Source organism: Melanostigma gelatinosum (genome assembly GCF_949748355.1).
Source record: "Melanostigma gelatinosum genome assembly, chromosome: 12".
Classification (NCBI taxonomy): Eukaryota; Metazoa; Chordata; class Actinopteri; order Perciformes; family Zoarcidae; genus Melanostigma; species Melanostigma gelatinosum.
This window is the reverse complement of record NC_136645.1, coordinates 16,383,792-16,409,202: the sequence shown is the minus strand read 5'-3', so window position 1 is coordinate 16,409,202 and position 25,411 is coordinate 16,383,792. Positions and strand designations below refer to the sequence as shown.

At 43.1% G+C, this 25,411-nt stretch overlaps 2 protein-coding genes across 2 annotated transcripts; one reads left to right on the top strand and one right to left on the bottom strand.

The window, feature by feature from the left end:
• Nucleotides 1-786: 786 nt before the first annotated feature.
• ston1 (stonin 1) lies at nt 787-13,303 on the top strand (the record flags this gene model as incomplete). The annotated part of the gene is made up of 13 exons (XM_079280204.1): nt 787-933; nt 4,968-6,899; nt 7,009-7,211; nt 7,303-7,364; nt 9,180-9,207; nt 9,887-9,988; nt 10,138-10,261; nt 10,356-10,405; nt 11,219-11,312; nt 11,416-11,981; nt 12,633-12,866; nt 13,011-13,100; nt 13,196-13,303. Exons 2-13 carry the CDS (start codon nt 5,048-5,050, stop codon nt 13,301-13,303), a joined length of 3,513 nt encoding a protein of 1,170 aa, XP_079136330.1. The 5' UTR covers nt 787-933; nt 4,968-5,047.
• A 1,906-nt stretch (nt 13,304-15,209) lies between these two features.
• lhcgr (luteinizing hormone/choriogonadotropin receptor) lies at nt 15,210-24,209 on the bottom strand (the record flags this gene model as incomplete). The annotated part of the gene is made up of 11 exons (XM_079280557.1): nt 15,210-16,359; nt 16,781-16,834; nt 16,966-17,154; nt 18,613-18,687; nt 19,087-19,155; nt 19,301-19,378; nt 19,680-19,754; nt 20,973-21,047; nt 21,312-21,386; nt 23,763-23,834; nt 24,040-24,209. The coding sequence occupies 11 exons, from the start codon at nt 24,207-24,209 to the stop codon at nt 15,210-15,212; spliced, it is 2,082 nt and encodes a 693-aa protein (XP_079136683.1).
• Nucleotides 24,210-25,411: the final 1,202 nt, after the last annotated feature.

Sequence of the window (25,411 nt, the reverse complement as noted above, 5' to 3'; positions counted from 1 at the left end):
CATGACTTCAGAGGTCAAAGTAGTAATAACCACCACTTATTTGTGAATTCAAGAGCTTTTGGCCTCTAGTGATGACGGTGATACAAATTTGGTATTTTGCATTTTTGCCATTCAAGAAGCACAGAGGCTGCAGAATGTGTAGTGTTGGAAAAGTGGCCAGATGAAATAACCAGCTTAAAATATATGCTTCTAAAGGTAGGCCAAATGATAACAGGACAGAGTTTAAAGTATTTGTTTTACAAATAGTGTAAGTCAACAAAATGAATGGACAAACAGATGGTTCCTGCACAACCTCTTTCATTCCACATGAACAAACCTTTTATTGTAAAGCCTCTTGGTGCTACTATGATTCACACTTTTATTCAAATCCATCCTTTGCTGAATCTGTAAAATTGCAACACTGCCATCCGGCCCACGTTGTAATTAGATGTTGTCCATGGGCTTCCTTACTGCATTCATATTCTTTGATTTACATGTAATGTTTATGGGTAAATGTCCAGTTTCCAGCCTACAAAACCTAAACAATGACATGTATTGAATTGATCATTCGTTTGAGAGACCATGGGTTAATGTATTGAAAGTGTATGCGCATTGTTTATTTCCAAACACGGAGATACAACCAGTAGGCCTGTTATCTTAATTATCACTTAAGCTGAATAGTTCACTCGCTACTTGCTGTGTGTATATGCTCGCCTATCTCCTGATTGCGACATTTCCCACAGCCTGTGAACGCGTCACTGCGCTGCTCGTTCCCAAAGTGTCCAGCTGCAGGACAGTCTGTGTGAACTCGGGGAGGGGAAGCGCTGCGCTGTTCAAACTCCCAGGATTTACACTCTGCCATTTTGAGGAAAACCGGCCGACATCAAGAGTAGTTCATACGCGTCCATGAAACAGAAGTCATGACCTGAATGAGTGAACCGCCACTGTGAACGTGTGAGTATCTCTCTCTCGCTTCTGCTCGCGCTCAGCTCTTGTTTTTCGAGAGAGCCGAGATAGTTCATGTCTGTCAGAAACGACTTAAACCCGTTTTTGGGGTCTGTACTCTTCGTCAATGTTGACTGTGTTGTCAGTCGTAAGCTCGGGGCTGAATGGCGTGTGTTTGGTTCCACAAAGCAGAGTGAGTGACAACTTTACGAAGACTTCGCATGAGCACAAAGGCGTAGAAGTGATCCCAGAAGTGGGCCTCTCTGTCCCGGGACACGGGCCTGGCTCTCTCGCGCTCTCTCTCTGTGTTGTTGTGGATGACAACACGCTGCTACTGTTTTCTTTCTCCAGCCAGAGTTGTTATGGGTGACAAAAAAACAACAAAAAAAGTCGTTTCCACCGGCGACTCATGGGTTTGTCTGGTATTTACTGACCCCACGCTGCAAGAATGCTCCGCAACAATGTTTCAACTACAATGATGTTTGTTTTGTAGAGGACATTCATCGGAAACGCACACTGGTTGCTCTTCGCGGGACATTTTAATGTGCTGTATATTATTAGGAAACAATGCAATGGTTTGCTCTCTTAAGTGAGACTTTGTAAACTTAGCCACTGTTGCCACAAGTGATGAGCTAAAGTGTGCTAACATTTAACAACCCAAAAGCTGCCAGACCATGTGAAGTAAAGCTGCAGCAGCAAAACTCCTTGAATGAAGTGATGGCGTATTGTATTGCTTAGGAAAGACTCTTGTTATCACTTCTGTCAAAGGTGACAAAGTCTTGCTTTTAGTGTGCTCTAAAATATGAACGAAATGCACATTTTCCATTTGTTTATTATTAGTTATCAGGAAGTGTCTGAGATCAAAATGAATCACTGCTAGAATAAGCTACATATAGTGAAAGAGTGGAATCGTGTTATTTTTAGTGCTTCAGCTGACACAAACGTCTCTCTGTCATTCCTGCTTATTTCTTTTCCAGTAAAGCTTTTCTGAACTGGGAAAAAAACCAACTCCAAAATATATTCCCTGGAATGATTGTATGTAATATATCAAACAGCATTTATTTATTCTGTTTTGTTTTAAGGTGTGAGGAAACAAAAGCAGCGGCTAAACGTCCTCTCCTGCTTTGCTTTGAGGGGAGAACAGCGCTCACTTTGCAGACAGCGCCAGTGTTGCCACTGCAAACGGGTCATCACATTTTCAGCTCTGCACTAGATTACACAGTCACATAATCGCTGCGGTCACAACAGCAGTACTCTCCCGTCAAATGAAAAAGAGACGGCGTCTCATTTTGTTTATTTATATACTTTCCCAAGGAAAGCCATCCACTATAGTGTGAACACACGGGATGTATCTCGAGTGTCTCATTTAACCGGGAAGCATCGGCTAAGTTAAAGTTCAAATGGGTTGTTCTTTACTCAGCAGTTTCATTCTTAAACCACAATAGTTTCCTCCGAGTCATCATTTGTCGGGCGTCTGTTCCTGCTTCCTGTCATCAAGGGATTTGTCCTTTCTGTCACAGGAGTCAGGAAATACAGGAAAAGGCTAAATAACAAAAAACGCTTCATGATGGATTTTAACTTTGAATTAAATGATCATTGCAAGGGCTTCAGTTAAGATATTATACATATTAGGTTGAATACCCAGAAGATGTTTTCTCATATCCCTGTTAGTTAGCATCAGCTTGTGGTTGCTGTTCCTCTTTGTGGAGGGACATGTCTGCGTGTTTGTGATATGTTGTCACATTATTACATTTCAGCAGTTTTCAGCACCTGTAAATGGATCTGTTTGGAGAATAAGCTTCCATGTCAAAGAGCTGTCTGACCTCCTTTTTAAAGCTGATGAATGCATCTATTTGGCTGCAAATTCTGACCCGATAATTATAATGAAGTGACTGCAGACCTTTAAGTTATAGTCCGTGAGGTGTGTACATTATTTTGCCCACCCCCAGGTAAAGGAGGGTAGTCGTTTCTGTCAGGATAGTAATGGAAACCTGAGATGGGCCTAATTCATGGGATCAGTCAGTGTTTGTAAGAGACATGATTATTCTTGTCTTTGCATTAAGTTAACGATGTTGAGATGTCTTCACCTCCCCCAAGTCTCGACATGATAATAACGATAAAAAGTAATGTTAAACTTATAAAAGTAATTCCTCTGGTTTTATATGTTTACAAAGTACCTAGTTACTGTAATAGGCCCATCTTCTTCCCCAGGCTCCTCCCTAGGTTTCTGTTTGATAGTGATAAACAACCAGAAAGACCCAGAATTTATCTTTTTTTTTGGGGGACATTTGCTAAAAATGACATTAAGATAATATGTGTTGTCAGTTCACACGGACAGAGCCGGCTGGTATTTCCTGTGTGCAGAGCTGCTTGTCCCCGAGGAATGTGTGGAATGTAATTTCTGGTCCTCTGTAGATTTAGCAGCTTCTCGCTGCCGTACTGCCTGCTGGAGGAGACGGCAGGCTGGGAATGCGTCTGAGAGACTGGCGGTAACCCCCCCCCCCCCCCCCCCCCTGCGCGGAGCGGTCGATCTCCTCAGTGCCCGACTCCTTTGAACCAAAGCAGAGGGATTCAATGAGTCGCTGAGGCGGGATGAATCCATTGAGTGTCTGTGTGCAACTGTGAACATCCTCATTAGACAGATGTTCTCCAGTGTCTGACTGAAGACTCGTCAATGCACCACCCTGAACCAGAACCCCGCGTCCTTGTTTATCTATAGCTGGAGGAACGTGCCGCTGAATGTCTCCCTCATGCAAAGTCATCGCTGTGAAGGCTGTAATTGAGGCTCTCTGCTTTCAATTCTTTTTTTTTTCAAGATTTTTATTTTTATCGGATTAGATGAGGCTTCAACATTTTTGAAAGTGTCTTCTTCTCTGTGGCCTGTGAGCCTGGTGTTGGTGAGAGCATCAAAAGACGCTCTGTGATTGACTTTAAATATTACAGCGTGTTCACTCTCCGCCCATTGGCTAATTAGCCTGAATGCCATTGTTGTTGAGCGATATCCCCCCCCCCCCCCCCCCCCCTTGTTCCTCTCTGGAGCATCGCACAGCACCACCTGCTGTGCCACATCATATACCTGCTTCTCACGGTTTACTTCATGCCGGTTAATGAGGCGGGATCTCTGCCGCCATGGCTAACTTTTCTCACACGCATTTCAGAGCAGGCTTGCGATGAAATATTTAGACTATGCTCATTTCAAAACCACGGTACGTCTGAAATATAACATTTTAGCTCACCAATTTCCAACCCGAACCCTTTGAACACCAGAACTTTTTCCCTTTTGAAACCGGGAATATTTCCTTATTTTTTCTCTGAGCATTTCCTCCTCGGCTCCAGAGGGAGCTTCTAAAAACACTTCACCTTTATGCACCACAATCCTTTGAGAAACCCGGTGTCAACATCAAAAGATGTTCACCTGTTGAGTACATTTAGTTTTTAAAGTTTTCCTTCAGACTAATCTTAGCTTTCCAAAGTTCAAATAGAAGAATTTCTCAAAGTACCTGAAAGAATCACAGCGCTGTTTCATCACCCATGTATCGCGATAACAAAAGCAGTAACACAGTGTATAATAAAGGCCACAGTGCTGTATCCTTCTCTGTAGTTCTTGCAAAAATGATCCAAATGAAGGAAAGGGAGAAATATATTAGCTGGCATTTAGTCAAACTTCTCACACGTGCAAAAGAAACAAGAAAAGCTGTAATCTGCGGTGTCACTGAGAGAGAATCTGCTGCAGCTTGACACTGCGTGGCAGAGTGCTTGCCTCAGCGTTAACATTAAATGGGCCTCAGTTAATTGTGGCGCTAACATAATTATGTAAACATGTTCCAGGTTTTCACGGTCACACTCTCATTACGGTTTAATGGCGTACCTTAAGGCAATATCTTTTGTTTATTTTCCCAGGAGGTGCTCATGCTCAGCCGTTCAGGAAACTGATCCGTTGAAGAGCATGTGCCTCTGGAACATCCTGAGATTTCACCTCACAAAGATATCTTTTAAGACATTTATTTAGCATTTTCTAATGGTGCCTATTTGTTTTCTTGCAGACGAGAAGGCCTCAGGGGGGCAGTTGACTCAACAAAGGAGGAATTGTTGACTTGAAACTGGCCAGCAACCCTCTCCAGCCATGTGTTCCACAAACCACTCCAACTGGGTCACATTTGAAGATGACAGCACGCCGCTCCCGTCTCCTCAAAAGCCCCAACAGTCACCGGGGCTTCTCAAAGCATCGGTACCGCGTCCCAACGGCCTGAAATTAGTCCTTCCTCCAATCAGAGACACTTCCTGGAGCTTCAATAGTTCTCTGGAATCCCCTCAAAGCCACTCCAGTCTGAGTGGAGGTTCCTGTGTACCGTGTAACACGCCCTTTTGCACTCCTGTGAGCGTGGTTCCTAACAGCGGGTCCCCGTTCCACTCCACCGCAGTCGAAAAGAACGACTTCTTCCGGAGTTTCTCCAGCACGTCGACCCCCTCTGTGCCCTCGCCGGCACCAGAGGGCCCGCATCAAACCTCAGAGGGCCCAAGCCCGTTCCCTTCTTTCCAAGGTAGCTCAGGACACTATAACCCCTTCTGGGATGGATCTAGACACAGCGCGGATGTGGACAGCTCCTCCTCAGACTCCTCAGAAGCGGACAACAGCTTACCGCGTTTCTTTATTCGGACCAAAGACGGCAGTGAGCCTCCGCGCGACCACCTCCAGAGCTCCGTCGCCTACGTTTGTCACAAACTGGACGGCCTGCGAGCACAATCGGACCAGGAGACGGGAAAAGATGGGGAGAGGCGGCTGAGTTGCAAAAGCGAGGTGCTGAGCAAGGGCACGTCTCAGTTCGTTCCCCGGGGTCTGTTCCGTAGCCAGAAGAGAGACGGCTGGTCCGTCTTGCTCAGGATTCCCGAGAAAAAGAACCGCATGTCCTCGCGACAGTGGGGGCCGATCTACCTGCGCTTGCTGCCGGGAGGCGTGCTGCAGATGTACTACGAGAAAGGGCTGGAGAAGCCGTACAAGGAGATACAGCTCCTCCCCCAGTGCAGGCTCTCGGACCTTAAACTGGAAAGCTACGGCGAGTCCCGCAAAGTCCTCTCGGTGAAGGTGGAACACTTCTCATACACGGAGAAGAAGCGCTACCACCCAAAGCTGGAGGTCAGTCACGAGGCGGAGGCAGAAGAGCTGCTGAAGTTCGGCTCCACGGTGCACGGCGACATGGAGGACCTGGTCGTCTCCATGGAGGAGGAGATCTTCAAATTGTGTTTGCACCACCAGCAGAGGCGGCACTACGAGGAGCAGGAGCTGTCCCTGCAGATCACCGATCATATGTGGGTACAGCTGGATAAGTTCGGAGAAGTCGTGGAGCGGACGGCCCTCACCCAGATTCACTGTCTGGCTTTCCTGAACGGACTCGGGGATTGTTTTCTCGCCCTCAACGACCTCGGGCTGATGCACAGCGACTCCAGCTACGGGTCCGAGGAGGACGGCGAACTCTGGATGGAGATCGCAGACTGCCATTTTCACAAATCTGTGAACGAGACAGAGTTTCAGAGGACCCGGCTGGTGAAGTTCTCTCCTCCCGAGGCCTGCAGGGTGGAGCTGATGCGCTACAAGACGGCGATTTTGGGCTGCACAGATATCCCCTTCTCGATCAAAGCTGTCGTCACGGTTCAAGGTGCCTATGTGGAGCTCCAGGCCTTTCTTAACATGTCGGCCACCTTCCTTTCCACAGCGAGGTCGTCTGACACGAACCCGCTGTGTGAGAATGTGGTGATCCGCGTGCCGGTGCCAGGCGACTGGGTCAAAGTGACGCAGACGGTGGCCCTGCTGCGGCAGAGGTCGCTGAAGGCCCGCATGAACAGAAACGCCTGCTTGGGCGCCGTCGGTGCGCCAGACTCGCAGCCCGTCATGCAGGTGACCATCGGCACTGTGAAGTATGAGAATGTATATTCAGCCGTCGTGTGGAGGATCGACAGGCTGCCCGCGAAGAATACGGGTAACTCATCGGCCTCGGCTTCTCGTGCGTGTTATCAGTATGTTTGCCGCTCGGTGTGTGTGTGACACTCTTTAACTGCAAGTGACCTTTTTGTTTTTCTCCTACGCAGCAGTGGATCATCCCCATTCTTTTTCCTGCAAGCTAGAGCTGGGATCTGACCAGGACATTCCAAGTGACTGGTACCCTTTTGTCACCATGGAATGTGAAATTATGGGCGCAGTGGTGTCACAGACCAGGGTGAAGTCACTGGGCACTGCCAACGACATCCAGCCGCAGAAACACGTAACCAGTTGGACGCGCTATCATTGTCAGGTAAGGAAGGCCCGCCAGTGTGATAATGTCTCGGTCAATTCGTGAGAAAACGTAGTGCAGTTAACCTCATTTTGTGGGTTTTGTTTTTAAGGTGGAGGTGGAAAAGAAATGGATTGAAACGGAGTCACAGAAGCAGTCGGGCTGCATGACACAGTGATTATCAAAGGAGCTCCGACGAGGACGTTCTCCCTTTTGGTCCGAGACATTTGCCAAAATCTTCTTAGTGGTGAAAAGGAATGACAAAAAAAAATGAACAAAAATGAGGGTGATGAGGGACTTTCTGCTTATATCTGGGATCAAATTCATGTAATTACTCATGTAATTACTCATAGCCTGTTAGTATTTCTCATGGAGGTTAACTGGTTTTGTATCCTTTAACTGAGACTGAATTAGTCTAGAACTAATAAAAAAAATAATGTGGTCCTTTTGCCTAGCACTTTACATTTAATAGATTTATTAACTGTGCGCCTACAGTTTATATGAGTACTGTATATAAGCTTGCATTTGCGTCATCTGCACTGCCCTCCAGAATGATTCGCAGCCTTAATAAATGTACGGCAAACGGGCTGCATGAGATTTTTTCTGCCTCTGGGTTGTGAATAGGTTGGATTTAAAAAAAAAAGAAGAAAAAAAAGACTATTGAACGAAGCTTCAGCCTTGGCCCTTTGAGTCCCTGCTCTTCACTAGCTTGTTTCTTGTTATCAATTGCATGTCTATTAGTTTTCATGGTCTTTAGAGGTTTCACTTAAACACAGATATAGATTCTTAACCCTAAAAGTGAGTGCAAAGTTTTATCGAAAAAGATAATAGTTGCACTTGATTGATCAACATGGTTTCACAAATGATGTTGGAATATTTCTGTCTCAATCAACTTGTTTTTTTTGTATTTCTCAACTCAAAAATGATCAGTAACTGGAACCGGTTTTAGATTAGTTGTTACTTCTGTTGATCCCGATAGGGGGCAGTGCTGAGTGGGCCCGTTTGTGTCATTGGCTGCAGTCCTCACAGAGGTGGATACTTTCATGTTGTTGATTTTAAACCACAGCTCTCTCATCCTCATCACGGGAGTCAACCTACAGTGTTGAAAGAGTGCCAGCATTACCAAACGGATGCTCTGAAGAAGCAGGGATCACAGGCCCTGCTGCTGCTGCTACAGATGTATATTGAACACAGAGATCAAAATAAAGTGTTTTGTAAAGGGTGAAATATTTTTAACTCCTGGCATTGTGCATTCTTGGGATCAGACACTGAGCCCCCCAGCACTGTGTTACCGGTCTGTTGAAAGTAACCAGAAAACTAGAGCTGTGTTGGACAGAGATATTTGAGCCACTACTAAGGTACTGAAGCCATATTCAACAAGAGGATGTGTCGGACATTACAGGTGTGGGTGTAAGGTGGCCCGCAGGGACACTATCTATCCTTGAACAGGTGGCAGCCAGCTCGGGCATGATGCTTCTCAAGCTGCAGGAGAAATTCTCACCATCACCTTATTGAAATGTGACCAACGCACATCAAAAGTTTGGTTAAGCGTCTTTGGGTATCTTGAAAAGCGCTCTAGAAAATTGATTTATTATTACTATTATTAACGCCATGTATATGCAAAAGGAGTCACATAACGTTAATTGTTTTGATGGTAAAATCAATGAGATGCACAATACAAAAACGCACATCTTGCTTTAGCAGCAATTCAATTACATGTCCACTCCAAACGTATTGTAAGTTTGCCATTATACAGAAAATGACTATCTCTACTTTCTGAGAATGCATCCAAACAAACATGAAGGTCTCGGCTCCAATCACGTCTCTCTGTGCAGCTTGATTAATATCACCTGTGTGTCCGCTTTCCGTGAATTTGGTGCAAACCAACCTGACTTCACCACCTTCAGGTGCAGGTATTTTCGCTTCGTACATCCGCGGTATTATGTTCCCAAAGTCCATTGTCACCGGACGGCAGTGATTCCTGCCTTGAATCATGCTGACCAACACAGGCCCGGTGGTAAGCAACGCTGCTTTTAGCTTGTTTTGCTACATGCTAACTAGCTACTTGTGCTGTGAGTTAGCCTGCAACGGTTTGTGCGTAAACTAGCCTAATAAATGTGCTCCTGAACGCACCCTTTCTATTCAGATATGTTAGATTTACTCTGAGCGTCGAGGTGTTCATTTGGAATAGCTCCGTGCAGTTTAATCAATCATGTTGTCAAGACAAATGTCATTAAAATAAATCCATCAGTTGGGTCACATGGCATTATATATTGCCAACTCTTAATAAATAATAAATAAATAAATAAATTGAATTGAATTAATAGATGAACGATGGTTTTGTCACCTTAAGAAGCCTGCAAAGAAATATGTTATTTCACTTACATTTTAACTTGAATTTCTGTTTGATTAAATTGACTTAAATGCACAATGAACAGTGTTGGGCACATCTTTAAACTATTCTGAAAATGACATTTTAGCTTAAAAAAATACTACTGTAGGCTACTGACATGTAACCCGAAATGAAGAGTGATTTTAATATGTCTAGAAAAATATCCTGAGTTAACGTTACACAATGAGTCTGCAGGTTCCAACAGTCTGCAATGTAGAAAAGGCCGATATTTGAATGATTTATGTTGCTTATAAAACAAGCAGCTCAACAGCTTCTGATGTTCAGTGTCTGTAAACAACTGCAGGCCAAGCTCTACTTGTCCATAATTGATGATGTGATTGAGAGTATGAGGGAGCTCTTCTTGGATGAAGGGCTTGAAGACCGCGTCCTGGACGATTTAAGACATGTGAGTCACACGGCCCTGCTTCATCTTTTAAAAATGGATATGGTGCACATCTTGACTCAAGGCGTCGCTTACAGCAAAGTTAGACCCATCTAGTGAGGAAGTATGCACCACACCGGGAAGACCGACTGCTGTGTCTCCTTGCTGTGCAGCTTTGGGAGTCAAAGATGATGCAGTCAAAAGCAATGGAAGACTTCCGGAAAAATAACATCAACTCATCCAACTTTGTACTGCAGCTCCCTGCCAACTACAGTCGGACCAATCAAGAACTCACAGGTGATGCAGCTCTGCTTAAAATGAACTGCTTCATGCTTGGTTGATTTTTGTTTGATCGCCTGCTCTGCTCTAAATTTATTTTTTTTGCTCTCAGCCTCAATTGTGATCCCTGCAAGTCAGAATGTCCACAGTTTCCCCATGAAGGCAAGTGTCATCGAGACTTCTAGTACATCTTCTCCCTGACCTCGTATGGCTCTTTACATAAGGGGCGCATCATACTTTCAATCTTGAAGGCAGCTGAACTTCTTATCGCTTAATTAAATCAGCACTGGTACAATTTAAAGAACTTCACTTGAAGTTATTGTTTAAAGTTCAGATTTAGTTGCAATCGGGATAAAAAAAGTTGTTTAAGTTGGATTTGTAAATTTCAGCCTCAAATTTTAGACATTTTAGGCTTTACTTCATCCTCTCCTGATTTAAAAAAAGCTAAACTATGTCAACGCATTGATATGACAAACTGTCTGATTGTTGACGTGCAGGCAGGTTTTATTCTTGGTCACCTGGATGTTCACGTTTTAAACTTTTAACCAATCACATTTTTAGCATCGTGATTTTTCTTTCCTTAAACTTTTAGATCCGATTTTCACGAATGGAGTTTGATCAGCTTGAATAAATATATTTCGACACAAGTTTCTATCTGAATTTGTGAGTCCTAAAAATTACTTTTGAAAATGCACTGTGTTTTTAAAACAGGTAATTCAAGCCACATATTCAGTTAGATTGCTGTCATAGTACAATTCGTAATTGCTATAAAGGGCTATTATATTAGCAACGTTCACTGAATTTGTGTGACGCTTACAATGATACCGGTGACACAGACCTGATGACAGCAGGGTTATCAGTGCAGTAATGAGGCCAAACTCTATCAAGCACTATCAGACAATGTTTCATTGATAAGCTCAACATTTTGCGATCATCACTGTTTGATATGGTGGGTTATATTTTCCTTCATTGCAGAACAATTCAGAGATGCTTCCTACTTTCTCTCTACCCGCTGGCTTAACTTACCCTGTGCAGATCCCAGCTGGAGTCACTCTACAGACAGCTTCTGGTACACAATGACTTGTTTAGCTCGGCCTACGTTTTGTTTTAGTTTGCAGCGTGCACCAATAGTTAGAATTAACATGTCCCTCTTCCTCTTTTGTCTCCGTGAGGTCAACTTTACAAGGTCAATGTTCCTGTTGTGGTCACTCAGGCCCCGTTGGGTCAGCCACTTGTATCCCGATTCACACAGAAGGTCAGTGAGCGGAGAGAAGCTCCTGCCCCTCAGTCAGCTGCAGCCCCACCAAATACCTCCCGTCGTCCTCAGGAGGCGGAGCCACCCTCTGTCCCGGCTACTTCTGACACGCAGCCGCCACATCCAAAGACCGATTTCCCCCCCGGTCAGGAGAGCGGCCTCCCCCAGCAGCCGCTAGTTCCTCCTGCTGAGACCTCGCAGCCTCAGGGGGCCCACGCGCCAGAGCCGGAGGTCAAGCAGGAAGAAAATGAGCAGAGTCCACAACCCGAACCCCTGAATCTCAGTATGAGCGACTCACCCTTGAGTCAGTTATTAGACTTCCAGAGCAGCAGCGAGGAGGCTTTGACTCAGACGGGACAGTTAAAGACCAGAGACATCGATGACATCCTGAAGGAAGTGATCGAGGAGGAGAGAGAGAAGGCAGAAATGGCCCGGAATCTGGCGCCTGCTAAGACTGACAACCAGTCTGAGGCTGTTCTTGGGGTAATTTGAAAATAATATTCTGTCCTTAAGCAAATACCCTGAACAGAAAAGGCTAGATGTTGAGGCGCAGATGTCCATTGTTGAATGAATAGTTTTGGTGAAATAGACTTATTCGCTTTAAGCTGAGACTTGGATGAGAAAAACAACTTTCATATCTGAACACTAAATATGTCGCTGCAGCCATTTAGCTTTAGTTTTTTTTGTTTTGTTTATGTGCCAAACTATATAACAAAATGTTGTACTATTCCTTTAAAGGGGCGCTTTACCAGTGTTATAAAATGTGCGGAATTTAAAACGCTTGGATGTTTACCAGGTAGAGAGGGTATAATGAAAAACACTGAGTTGCATTTTGGGACGTGTAGGATCCTGCATTTTTGGACCCATGCGAAAAGTCACAAGGTAATTGAATTTGTCTGAAATAACTGTTTCCATTCATGATGAAGTCTGCATTCATGTTGGCAAACTTTCTCGCAATAACATTTTTTGATTACGAAGTCCCCAAGATCTCAAATGCCTAAATGCTGTAAAACCGGCTGCTGAAGCCAATTCAGGGGGTCAATTCAAAGAAGACATTTTACCGTCACATGCTCCATATTCTCTGACCACGATCATGGCATAACTGTTGCATTGCTTCTCACAATTCCTGCTAAGATGGACCTGGACTACAACTACAGCGACCTGTCGGACATCGTTCAGCTGGACGGTCCTGCAGGCAACTCTGACATGGAAGAGGACGAGGCCGTTTCCCTGGAAGACAACGACTTCCTGGGTATAATCAACGCAGAGGCCATAAAGGCCCTGCAGGAAGGAGACGGAAGCAGTGACGGCAACAGCATCTCCTCCGACAGCGACGGAGCAGATGAACTCGCCAACGTAGAGGATGAGGTGAGAGCGAGTTGGACGTACGTTTTGTCATGCCACTGAAACATCTGTGTGTGGAAAACTCCATCTGATCTGTGTGTAAATGACATTTATCAGTCATGTTTTGCAGCATGTCTTTGATCCACGTTTTTAACTTCTATCAATCAGGACCCTTTGAACTCGGGCGACGATGTGATTGAGCAGGACATCCCAGATCTCTTTGACACCGACAACGTAATTGTTTGCCAGTATGACAAAGTGAGAACATTTTGACTCTGTCGGTCATTGTTTGCCTCTCAACATGAGCCGATCACTGGCTCTTAGTGTCGTCTAAAATGTTCTTTCTGTTGCAGATTCACCGCAGTAAGAACCGCTGGAAGTTTCATTTGAAGGATGGAGTGATGTGTTACGGAGGCAGGGACTATGTGTTCTCTAAAGCTGTTGGGGAAGCCGAGTGGTGATGAGCTTTAGTTCCCTTGAATGCATCAGATAATCATGTGGAAAGAGGGGAAACTGACTTAAAAAGGAAAAATAATGAGGGAATTTAGACGTCTTGGTGGTGTAATTTGTCTAAAAACACCTGCAAAAGCATCTCTGTGCAAAATCTAATACTTTTATTTTCTTTCATTATGTAATTATCAGAGCAATACTGCAAGTCGTTTACGACGTTACAACCAATTACTAACAGCGTTGCTCGTGAATCCAGTCTGCTGAGACAAACGGCATGAATTTATGTTGTATATTTTGCTGAAAATAGTTTTCTTTATTACCGGAGCGAAACATAATTTGATCTGGAATGCGTTTTCTTCTGTCATGGTCATGTTGCTTTGAGGGTACCTAATGTGCTGTTTGATTTTTCAAACGTTGTAATGTCTTGCCTTTAATCCTGCTTCAAATACACCGAGCTGCACTGTTGTGCTGCATTCAATGAACTCTTTTCTTTCTGTGCAAGCCCGTACAAAGCCCGTTTTCACATTGTTTTTCTAATGAGTGTTATATCGTTTCACTATTCAAACCAAACTGGGGACAAATTCACTGAAACATGACAAAATTCTTTTGTGAATGCCAGCATGGATGCTGAACTCGATTTTAATGTTTGACTGTTTTGGATAGACACTCAAGCGGCTACTCGCAGCTGGAGAGAAAACAGCTCCAGCAACAATTCACAAAAACAAATCAGTGACAAACCCTTGGAAAATGTTTTTGACATTGTCAGTGTTTTTTATTTATTTTTAGTGACAGTCCTTTTGTCGTTTCCTTCGATTTGATATGTAACTGCTTCAAATATTACAGCCAAAATAGTGTGGTGTGCACATTATCACATAGTATACTGTGCTTTAGAGCAGTGGTTTCCAACAGGGGAGTGGGAACCCCCTGAGGGTTGATAAGTTTTCAATCTCAGGGGATGGGCGGTTATTAAAACAGGAAAAAACATTTTTACGATGGAAAATTACATTTTGCGGTTCTATAAGTGCAGATCTGATGTGTAAAATATGAAAACTTGCTGCCACCTCAGTGTGATCTCTGTGTAGGTTCTATAAACCAGATGCCATTTTATGCCAGTGATCAATAAGGTGAGCATAACCACACCGATCGAACACTGAAGTCATCCAAATATGTCTGTTCAGCATATTTCGCAGATATGAGAAAGAGATTACATTATTAAAGTTGACCATTGTAGACACAAACGGATTCTCCGTGATGACGGAAAGATGGTGGCGAGTAGTGTTAAAAGTAAAACGCTGATAAACATGTTTTTTTAAACATTTTATTCAAATTCTATTCAAATCCCATTTTGAACAGCAGTCCTCTTGAGCTCCAGCTGAGTTTCTGGGGCTGCTCTGGCATGTCTTCAGTCCTTAAGTCTCCTGAGTACAAAAACCAAATAGATGGCACTAAAACTCATCTCTGACGGGCTGAAACAAAGACGTCCGTTTGATCACATTTAACTCATTGTATTCCACTTATTGATCTTTAACAGAACTAAATGTCTCTTCTTGTAACATCTTACACAAAGGCCGCTGTATATAATTTGGATCTTGATAACACAAGTGACCATCAGTGCTTCGGAATAGATTCGCAAATAAACTGGGCTGTTTAATTTGTTCCCCATTCTCTGCTCCATCCACCTGCTTCTTTGTGCCACATTATTGTGCATAAATATACAGGCTGCAGCACTCGCTGTCTTCAATTTGAGGTCTCTTGGTCAAGACTGTAAACTAACCGAGATCAAATCTGATCTGACGCCTGCCATGTACAAGACTGAGACACTCTTCACCAATATGTACCTACCGATTTAAAGAAACGCTACATCTTCAGCAGCCGATGCCGCCTTTAAGTTCCGAATAAAATTCCCGGTGTTGGTGGTCATGTGGCTCCCTTACTCAGAAAGCAATCCTTCATCTTAATGTGATAGGCATAGAAGCTGAGCGAGTGAGGATTCCTGTTGGGAATCTTTTGGGTAGAGTTGAGGTGTGACGGCAGAGCCGGTGACCTGTAGAAGTCGTCGTGGGCGTGGCAGCAGCCGAGGCGACTCAGCAGCTGGCACATGTCCTTCCTGAACGCGCGTGTGAAGAGGGTGTACAAGAACGGGTTGCAGAGGGAGTTGATGGGATAAAACAGGATGAGCAGGATCTTCGAGTGAGACACGGTTATGAGGGGCACGCACAGGGCTGCCGAGATGGCGAAGAAGGAGATTGGGGCCATGCACACGAAGTCTGTGAAGATGAGCACAGCCATGCGCTTGGCAATCTTGGTGTCGCCGTGCCGGGTAGAGTGCTCCGGGTTGCGGACGCTCAGGTATATGCATATGTAACAGTAGCAGACCACCAGGAAAGCAACGACGTTGAGGATGAGCACAGCCACCACGTACACCTGAGAGCCCACTGTGTCGATGTCCATGGGCAGACAGATGCTCACTTTGCTGTAGCTGCTGACCCCCACAAGAGGGAGCAGGGCGACCAGCAGAGAGAAGGCCCAGCCTGCCCCCATTATGGCCGCCACATGGTGCATCCGCAGCCTCTTGTTGACGTGCATGGCATTGGTGATGGTGTGCCAGCGTTCAAGGCTGATCACAGTCAGCGTGTATACCGATAGCTCGCTGGCAAACACTGTGAGGAACCCTGCTATGCCGCAGCCGGGCCCCGTCTGCCAGTCCGTGGCGTGGTTGTAGTACTCGTGGCGGGAGAGGGAGTCCATGAAGGCAATGAGCATCAGGTAGAGTCCCATGCACAGGTCGGCGAAGGCCAGATTACACATGAGGAACCTGGAGATGGTTAGCTTGTGGTGGCTAATTAGCAGCATAGCGAGAACAGCCAGGTTGCCGGTCACAGCGAAGACGGTGATTATCCAGGTGAGACAGCGCAGGAAGGGGAAGCCCAGCAGGTCCTCACAGGGGTTAAAGTCATCCTGCTTTGGCGTGCACTTGACGAATGGGTTTTTAAGACAATCAAATTCCAGGTCCGGGTACTGAAAGTTGATGTAATCGATAGGGTCCTCGCCATCTGCAGTGGGCTCTCTGAAGAATACACAGACAGTGAGATTACTATAAAAATCACAGAGCAATTGCAATTGATCTGAGGGAATTATCTGTGTAAGGAACAGTGTGAAAATGATTGGAAGGAGAGGAGTCGGAATAAGGGAGGTTTATATATATGTTGCATTTTGCATATATTCTTTGGAGGGGGATTACTCTTTTGAATCCCAGAGTTAGATTGTATTGAAATTGATCAATTATTTTACGTACAGAAATATTGTGTGTCTGTATTAGAGCTATATTTTAGAAGTTAGAATATGTGTCGAAGTTGAAAACATGAGCCACCCATAAAGAGACCCCGGTGTCAAAGTGTCTTTCCTATCTCACCAGCACAAAGCAGAAATCCACCGGTCACACACACACACACCAATCATTTTGTACAGTGGGCAATGAAGTGACTTACAATTCAGTTTCGTTGAGATCACACAACTTTGTGAAGTTCTTTAAGGCACTTTCCCTTTGAAGAAATAAGAAGGGGAAAGGTTAGAGCTCACAAAAGTTCAACGAACTCTTTGCTAATTACCAAACGAGTCTTTCTTTCTTCATGCAGATGTGAATATGTTTGTTCCGTCTCTGGGTAGCAGTTACCTTTGTTTCCGGCGCCATGTGTCGAAGGCACAGCAGTGGCTTGGGTACGTGAGTTTGGCCTCCAGCAGCTCAGCCAGGCTCTCCAGTGGAGGGAGGGTCTTCAGAGCAAAGGCAAAGCTGGCTTTCAGAAACTTCACCTGCCTCAACCCAGTAGGGGGGAGGGAGCTCAGAGCGGTGGAGGAAACATCCCTGATTCACACACGTAGAGAACACGGGCATATATTTCAGTGAAGAATCAATACGGCATTGGACTGCTACTAGTCACTGGAGCGGCTTTTAGTCCATTCACATGTGATTTAAACCGTTGGACGGACAGAAAGTCAGTCTCACCACCATTAGGTGTTTTGTTGATGGTGGTAAGAAATGCTGCTTCTGGCAAATCTGCTGAATCGCGACTGTGGCAGCCAAGCGCAAATTTAAAAGTTTTCTTATTCAAGGTGTTTCTAAAGAGATGCTCATTCACAACAAGAATACTTCATCAGAGAATGGAGGTTATAATTACTGACTCTTAAGGACTGAATACATTTGATCCAAAATCAAAAACAACATTCAGGATCCACTTCGCCGCCTCATTTGATTGCATTACATGTAACCTGGCATTCATTAAATCTGAAAATATTCAGAAGTACGGCTGTGGAACCCCACACATGCAAAAGGAAGACCGTCTTTTCCTGCATGTCGGTGAATAACACCACAAATGCTTCTGCAATTCATAAGAGGACATTTCATATCTACAATACAGAGTTGCCGGCAATCAGAGACCTTGTGAGCTGCAGCTACAGCAGACTGGGCTATTTGCTCACTCATCAGTATTCATCAGTCCTGCCTTCCTTGTTGGTTGTTTACACAGACAGGCTGTCACCGTCCTAATGTTTATACAATAAAATGATAAACAATGCTATGAATATTAACCATGCTTCACTGTCCCAGTTCAAATGTGGTCGCCTTAAATGCTGTTGATTGAAACAACGAAAGATAGCAAATGTATGATTGCCCTCTCTCGTATTTAACTTTGCCACAATCATGAAAGACGTGCTCTTTTGAGTTCAACCTCTTCTCTTTAGCTTTGGGACTGCTTTATTTTGAAATCTACTCAAGTGCAATTGTCAGGTACAAGTATTTTACGACAGCATCTTCGTTTTTATACTTCTCAACGTTTCACGTATAAATTTGACTTTTTACTCCACTACATATGTTTAACAGATTCTAGTTACTCTGCAAGTGAAGCTTTTACAGTCAATCATATGTTCAGTTTCTAAAATATGATGTATTTTTACAGATTAAACCGCCCAACAGTATATAATATAATAATATATAATAATATAATAATTTAACATTTTCATTACATCTACTCTGTTTTACTCTCCACCAGCTCCTGAGATAAAATAAATGTCCCTTTAGCTACTAATTGCTCCACGATGTTGATGAGCTAGTTGCTCATTTTGTTACTGGAAACAGCGTCTGCTGTGGCCGAAATCGACACAGAGAGTTAACCAAAACAGCAAAAGTTGTTGGTCATAATAACCACAACAATGAGCCCAAAGATGCAGCTTTAACTAAAACGATTTTGAAGCTGACTTCTGGCTAGTTGTCATGACATTTTCTTTAGTTTTGTTGGTTTTATCAACTTGAATTATTGCCGCTTACAGAGAACTCGGACCTGTGGCTCCTTCAAAAGCGTCTTCTTCAATGTCACTGAGGTACCAGTTGTCTCTCAAAATCCTACAAGACATAAAAAACAACTGTAAAACAAGTGGCCTCCACTTCCAACAGCAGTTTGGCAGTTAACATGCACTATGAAAGAAAATGTAAGATGACACATTAATGGCCAACAATGCCCCTAAAACCATTTTTCATCTACGTTTTGTTTCCTCAGCGTGACACTGAGGAAGATGAGCATCATTTTTAGACTACAGGGTGTCTGCACATATCTTGTCCCCCGTCCCACATTGAGCGGTACGGAGCAGAGCAAGACAACAACAGGGCATCCAATCTTTGTTTGGTCTTACGTAACGTTTGTTTACTGGTACACTCCGTTTTTCATGATTACAAAAAGAAACATCCTCAAACCTGCTATGTTACTGTTCATTGATTATGTTTATTACGAGGGAAAAGTCTTACAGTGTGTCGAGCTTGGTTCCATTGAATGCATGAGATTTGATTCTCTTGAAGCCGTTTCTAAACAGGTTCCTGTCAAGGACACAATGTAACACGTTTGCTGTAAAAGCACCAAGGTCTGAGAACTGACACAACCATATCGAGACACATCAATGGTGACAAATAGTTGCCCTTAGCTCTGATAATGTGGCAAAAAGAATTTGACTCATGTACTCACATGACAACATACTCCTCTGTGATACCCTGGAAAGAGTTGGCAGGAATGATGTCAATCCTCATGTTTTCTGCCATTTCTCTGTACACAGAGGAGATAACATTCACCCGGGCTGGTTGGCTTAATTATCAGTTCGACAAAATGATGCACGTTCACGCAAAAAAAGAGCACTTTGATGAACTGTGTCCCAGTCGGAGGGTTTGCGGCGGGGCAGGTGGCATCATGACATTGATAGATAAAAGTGAAACCAGGCTCGGAATAAACAACTTGAGCTCCACTTGGTGTTATTATTTATAACATGAAGAACATGCAGTTTTTGCAACATGCAGGAAGACACTAATCCAATTTAGAAACACTCTTTTTCCTGAATATGACTACTTACAGGATAACATTTGGCACCAGGGAAGAGATAGTTGTGAAGTCTGGGAAGTGTATCAGCCCTGTGTTACAGATGCTCCTGTGGGGACGAGCAGCAGAGACAGATGATCGTGAGCGGATAAGAACAAATCTTCAAAGTGCCCACAGAATGTCACAGGGTTGCAGATTGTCAGAGTTGGTAAGAGATGTTTCCAGTTCTGCTTAAATGTTGTTTGTCACATCATTTCACAGTCTGCTCGTGACCTTTAACACGACTCTTCACATTTCATTAGCAGCGATGAGTGCTTGATAAATCAAACAATATTTCCAGGTTGAACGACTCGAAATGCTGGATCCTACGTATCCCAGAAGGCAACAGCATTTTCCCCTCGACCCTCCCTGCCTGTTAAATGTGCTCATGTTTCAAACTCCATGACCCCAGTTTCTCCTCGCAGGTTTTTTGTCAGATATTTGAAGTCTTCGGTGTAAACTCAAGATAACCCTGATGACATCCACTTTTCCTCATTTAATTTCCCTGTTTATACAACATCTCATTGAACTCTGTCTGACGGTGTCATATTCATTCTCTTTTGGCTTTTTTCTAACTCTTCATAACTACTTTTTGATGCTTAAGTACATAGCAGGGGCCAACAAACACGCAGCAGCATTTATAGCCTAAGCTTGATCCTTCATACTAACAATATATCAAACATACAAGGACTGCCAAACTACTGTCAGAAACAACCAATTATTTATTCTCAAAACAGTAAAGCAAATAATGTCATCTGAAAAGAAAACAGATGAGTATTATTTGAGGAAAGTTAGTTCATTTGCATGTTGTGTGAAATGAAAATAGACACACGATGGAATGTGTGCTACATGAGTGCCCCTAATACTGACAGTGATTGATACTTTGAATTAGGGTCCATGGCAAACATGAACTCAATAAATAGTTTATCTATTTAAACTGCATTGGTGGAGTTGGGTGCTTTTGATTGGAGTCTCCCAGGACCGCAATACATTGGTATTTTTAAAAAGCACCAACTAAAACAGAAAACAATGACATGAAGTCATAAGGAAGTCGTGAAAGAAATTGCAAAGATAAAAATAAAGCACCTGTGAGATACGACAGAACGTATACCTCTGGGGACCAGTTGGTAGGATTACGGTTAAACGGTCCACTAGATTTAAAGTAAAGCTGTGTGAGTTTGAACAATGCACGGCTGCAGAGAAGCACATTATAATGACTGACCCACCTGCTGGTCAGTGGGGTTCAGATAGACAGAGTAATGATACAATGTAAAGCAGAATAACTTACAAATATTCCAGTTTGGGGAGGTCAGTAAAAGCTCCTTTTTCAATAACCCTCAGACTGTTGATATTCCGCACAAAACTGTGGGAATAAAAATGGAGGGAAAGGCATCAGTAATTACAATATTACCGTCAGTGGGTGTCAACAATCAAACACGGTAAAGCCTTTGCGTACGTCGGACGCTCTGGGAGTCAAGGATTAAACAAGCAGCTTTGTGATTAAGAGATTAAATCCCATGAAAACTTGAGTGCGACGCATAAAACTCCTACCAACTGCTCACATGAATAACTGGTTTCATCGTGCTGCTTGAATTGGACGTATGGTGGAAGGTAAAGCGTCACTTACATTTGAGCCAGGCTGTGGAGGGAGAGGAAGGCATGTCTGTGTATCTGTGTGATGCAGTCGCTGTGGGAGATCTCACTGTGGCACAAAGAGTTGGCTCCACATCAGTCAACAGATTAATAACAGCCTGTAAACAAATTACCGCTGAACTGTCTCCGATCAAGCTAGCGAACATGGAGCTTTAGCGACACAAGTTATGGATTTCCTTCCTGACCAACTTTTTTTTGAATGCACTTCTTTTAGAAATAGGGCAGAGATGATTGATAACGGGACACGAACCATGAGGGCAATATTAAAAACTTCTAGGGCACGACATGCATATGACTCACCTCATGTGTGGAGAAGCTCCAAACATACATCAGGGATGCATCTGGGTCAGGGAGACTAAGTGAAGATGTTTAAGGAGGACTAAACAAAGACGTTCAGAGACAAACAAAGTCAACAAGACTCCTCCGTTCGTCCTTGAACACTTTGTTTTCTGATGTGAGGCATGGCTCTTCCCTCACCGAGCCGCTCTCCAGCTTCTTTTTGTAATCATCGTTTTCTCCCACTCTACTGTAATCAGCGCACACTTTTCTTAGGTTAATGTCGCCCTGCTTCCATCTCAAGCAACAACAACAAAAAAGACAAACAATTAAATGACTCCATCTGTACTGCTTCAATCCTGTTCCTCTCGTGCCCTCCTCTGATTGCATTATGTATAGTGTCATAATTACCACTTACAGCTCATTAAAAGCTTTTTTGTTTTTTTTACATCGAGATGAAGCTGTGCAGTGATTTCTGGTTTGCGTCACCAGGGACAGACCACACACGCATGTCCTTCCACCTTGGCACAGGAGTTATGGCTAACTCGCTAAGGGGCTCAAGAGATGACAACTTTAGGACTCATTTAAACTCAAACGCGTTTTATCGCTTTAAACTATTTTGGAAATAGAGGCAAGATTTGAACCTAACGAACACACTATGTCGGTACTGTGAGTACCTGATAAGACTTGTCCCTGAGGAGTGGAGCAAAGTCAAACACACTCAACACGAACCTCCTCAAAATGATTCCACCACAGGCGAGCTGCACGCTTTCTGCTCGTCAAACTGTAAGTGATGTGTTCATTAAATGGTGAAACCCATTCAGGATAATGTGCTGGCTTTAGGACTCAGTATTTAGTAGCTCTAAACATGATAAAGATGAGATCAGATATTAAGATGAAAAGAGGTTATGTTTTCACTTGACTGTCGTTTTATTTAGTAAGATACATCATTCAGCTGTGGGATGTATTTTACAGCGTCCTTTTAAAAAGATCATGTTTATGAATAAATTCCATCTGATTCCTGGATACGGGTCATTCATTTTCACCTTATGTCTCTCATTACTGAATGGGACTAATACCTACAGGGCAGGCTGCTCATGCAGAATAAACAGTACTGTAAGAAAATAAATGGCATTCGTACATAATTCTTCATAGGACGTAAACTCCAGAGCAGTGAAATGCAATTATATTAGGGAATAATAAGTAGTCACAAACAGATGTTCACCTCTTCCACTGTTGTTATTTCTGTACGAGCATCTAGCAAATATCTGATGTAACAGTATATTCTTTATTCGTCAGAGTTCATTGTGTCATAACAGAAAAATATATGTATTTAAAAAAAATATGTTTCAAATATAAAAATGACTCTCAGATCTACTTACCTTGTTTTTATTTTTTTATTATTATTTATTGTTCAATATCACTGCTCGAGGCCACGTTTCTAACAATTTAACATTGGACACTACAAAATTTGAGTCGTTTTAAACGGACATAAAATCACAAGAACAATGGAACAGTGGAAAATAAAACACGTATGGGTTTTAAAGAGCACTCTCTAACAGCAAAATATATACAAACATCATACTGTATAGTAGCACAATGTTTTATGAAATGTTGGTGCTACAATATGCTTCTGCGTAATTGGATACATTATCTGATCTTGTCGTTTTCAGGCTACAGTAGTTTGGTTTTGCTCTTTAATCCGAAATGGACATCCTGTGAATGCTCTGCACACACAGACCAACAGGTGGCGCTACAGGGAGAGCATTCTTTAACTGTGTTTGGAGGTTCATTTGCCAAGGACTCCTGAAAGGCCGATCGATTTTTTTTTTCTTTTGTCCAGTTCATTACATTTCCTCAGAGTGGAAAGCACGTGATATTACTAATAATATATCTGTCAATATTCATTGAGGGGCAGTCAACTGTTTTTAGTTGAATTTAATGTCTAAACATTGTCAAACCTTAACAATACTGTCTCACTGTGTGTCTCTGATCATTTTAAAACGTTTCACTCAAGTTTGAACAGTCAGCATTCTCCTTTGCTTGTTTCATCAAGGCTAAAGTGTCTCCTGAGTTAAAGCCAACTTTAACTGACCTAACACACATTTATTCACCCAACAAAAGCATACAAATAGATAAAGGGACTTACATTACTGTAATGTTGATCAGCTCCGTAAAGGCATGAGTGGGGACTTCTTTCAAGGGCAGATGTTTGAGCCATCTGTGAGATTTATAAGTAAAGTTGTTAACAATTCAGGTTGTCCTTAAAAACATTACATTCATCCTAAAATTAGTTGTTGTTTTTTTAACCTTAAAGTGACACTCAGTGTAATAAAAACATGTTAAAAGTTACCACACACCCTCTGATTACAGCGGTTTTAACCCCGACAATCAACACTGAATCTGGGGAAAGTTGGGTTACTTACAGTCGAGGCACGAACGCTGCTCCTGCCCGAGAGGCCAGCTGAGTGTCTCTGCTGCACTGAAAAGTGTCGGCGCTGCAGCGGCAGATGGCGGGACAGCTATAAGCCCAGCAGGAGCGCAGCTTCAGGACACCGGACAGAGCGACCAGGAGCCAGACCGCCCGGGGAACCATGTGTGACACTGGACCACTCACGTCGCGATTAAAAAATGAAATAAAGAGAAAGAAAACTCTGCTGAATCTGCTCTAAGTTGAATGTATATATTTAAAAAAAACACTGAGGAAAGTCTTACATGCCAGACCAATGCTAAATAATGTTACGGTCTTTTTACACCTGTGCTCTCAACAGGACCCACTGCTGCCTTCAGGTGCTGTCGTAATTGTCAAGATGCTTCCAGTCCGGGAGATTCAACAAAGTGAAATTCAAGCGGAATTTTCTTTGACAGCTGAGCTGCGAAGAAGTGACGCTGAGTGGGCGGAGACCTGTCTTAATACTCAAATACTGTGAAGTCAAGCTGTCACTCGGTTTTGTTTGTTAAAGATCCACTTTCATGGGAGCAGAATTGCATTTACAGTTGAGATTATAGGCTATTTGTTTTTGGTCAATTTTTCTTTTCATCTTGATTTTGATGGGAAATTGTGCAGTTCTCCAAATGTATTTAACAGCTTACTTTGCATTATTAAATCGTATTAAATGTGTCCCTTTGTGATTCAAGGTATCCGCGTGTTTCTAATAATTCCACAAGGTTTGGACATCCATCTAGTTTGGGTGCCGATTGATTTGAAAGGTCTGCACTGCATCAACTCTCAACAATTATGTTGACAAAAATGTATGGAAAGGTGATGTTCACTGCCATAGATTACACTATTTAAGCAAGTAACAATGCTCTGCAACTACGTTTTTATGGAAATTAATGGAAACCAGATACATGATAGAGCAAATGTGTTAGCTGAAATGTAAAGTACACCCTCTGAGTTTTAGAGCTAAATCATACAAAAGTGCTGTTATGGTGCTTTCAATATCATTTATACCGAGATTTACTTCTAATTAGGTACAATTTTGAATGCAGGTCTTGTAATGGAACACTTTCTATTGTCAATTATCTCAATTTCGTTCTGTTAGTGCTGGATATCCGAAAAGAGAGACATTAATTATGTTCACTCTGTTATTAGCCAAATAAATGAACTCAAATGCACCAACACTTAGAGGGAAGGAAACATACTTGGAAATAGGAAATACTGTATGCTCATTTGCACTTGACGGCAGCATATATCCCAATTCCCTACACAGAGGATGTAAATAGCCCTGAAAGGAATCATCATTTTCTTTTTCCAATGCATGTTGGATGAAGACCAACAAAAATAATTTAAAAAAG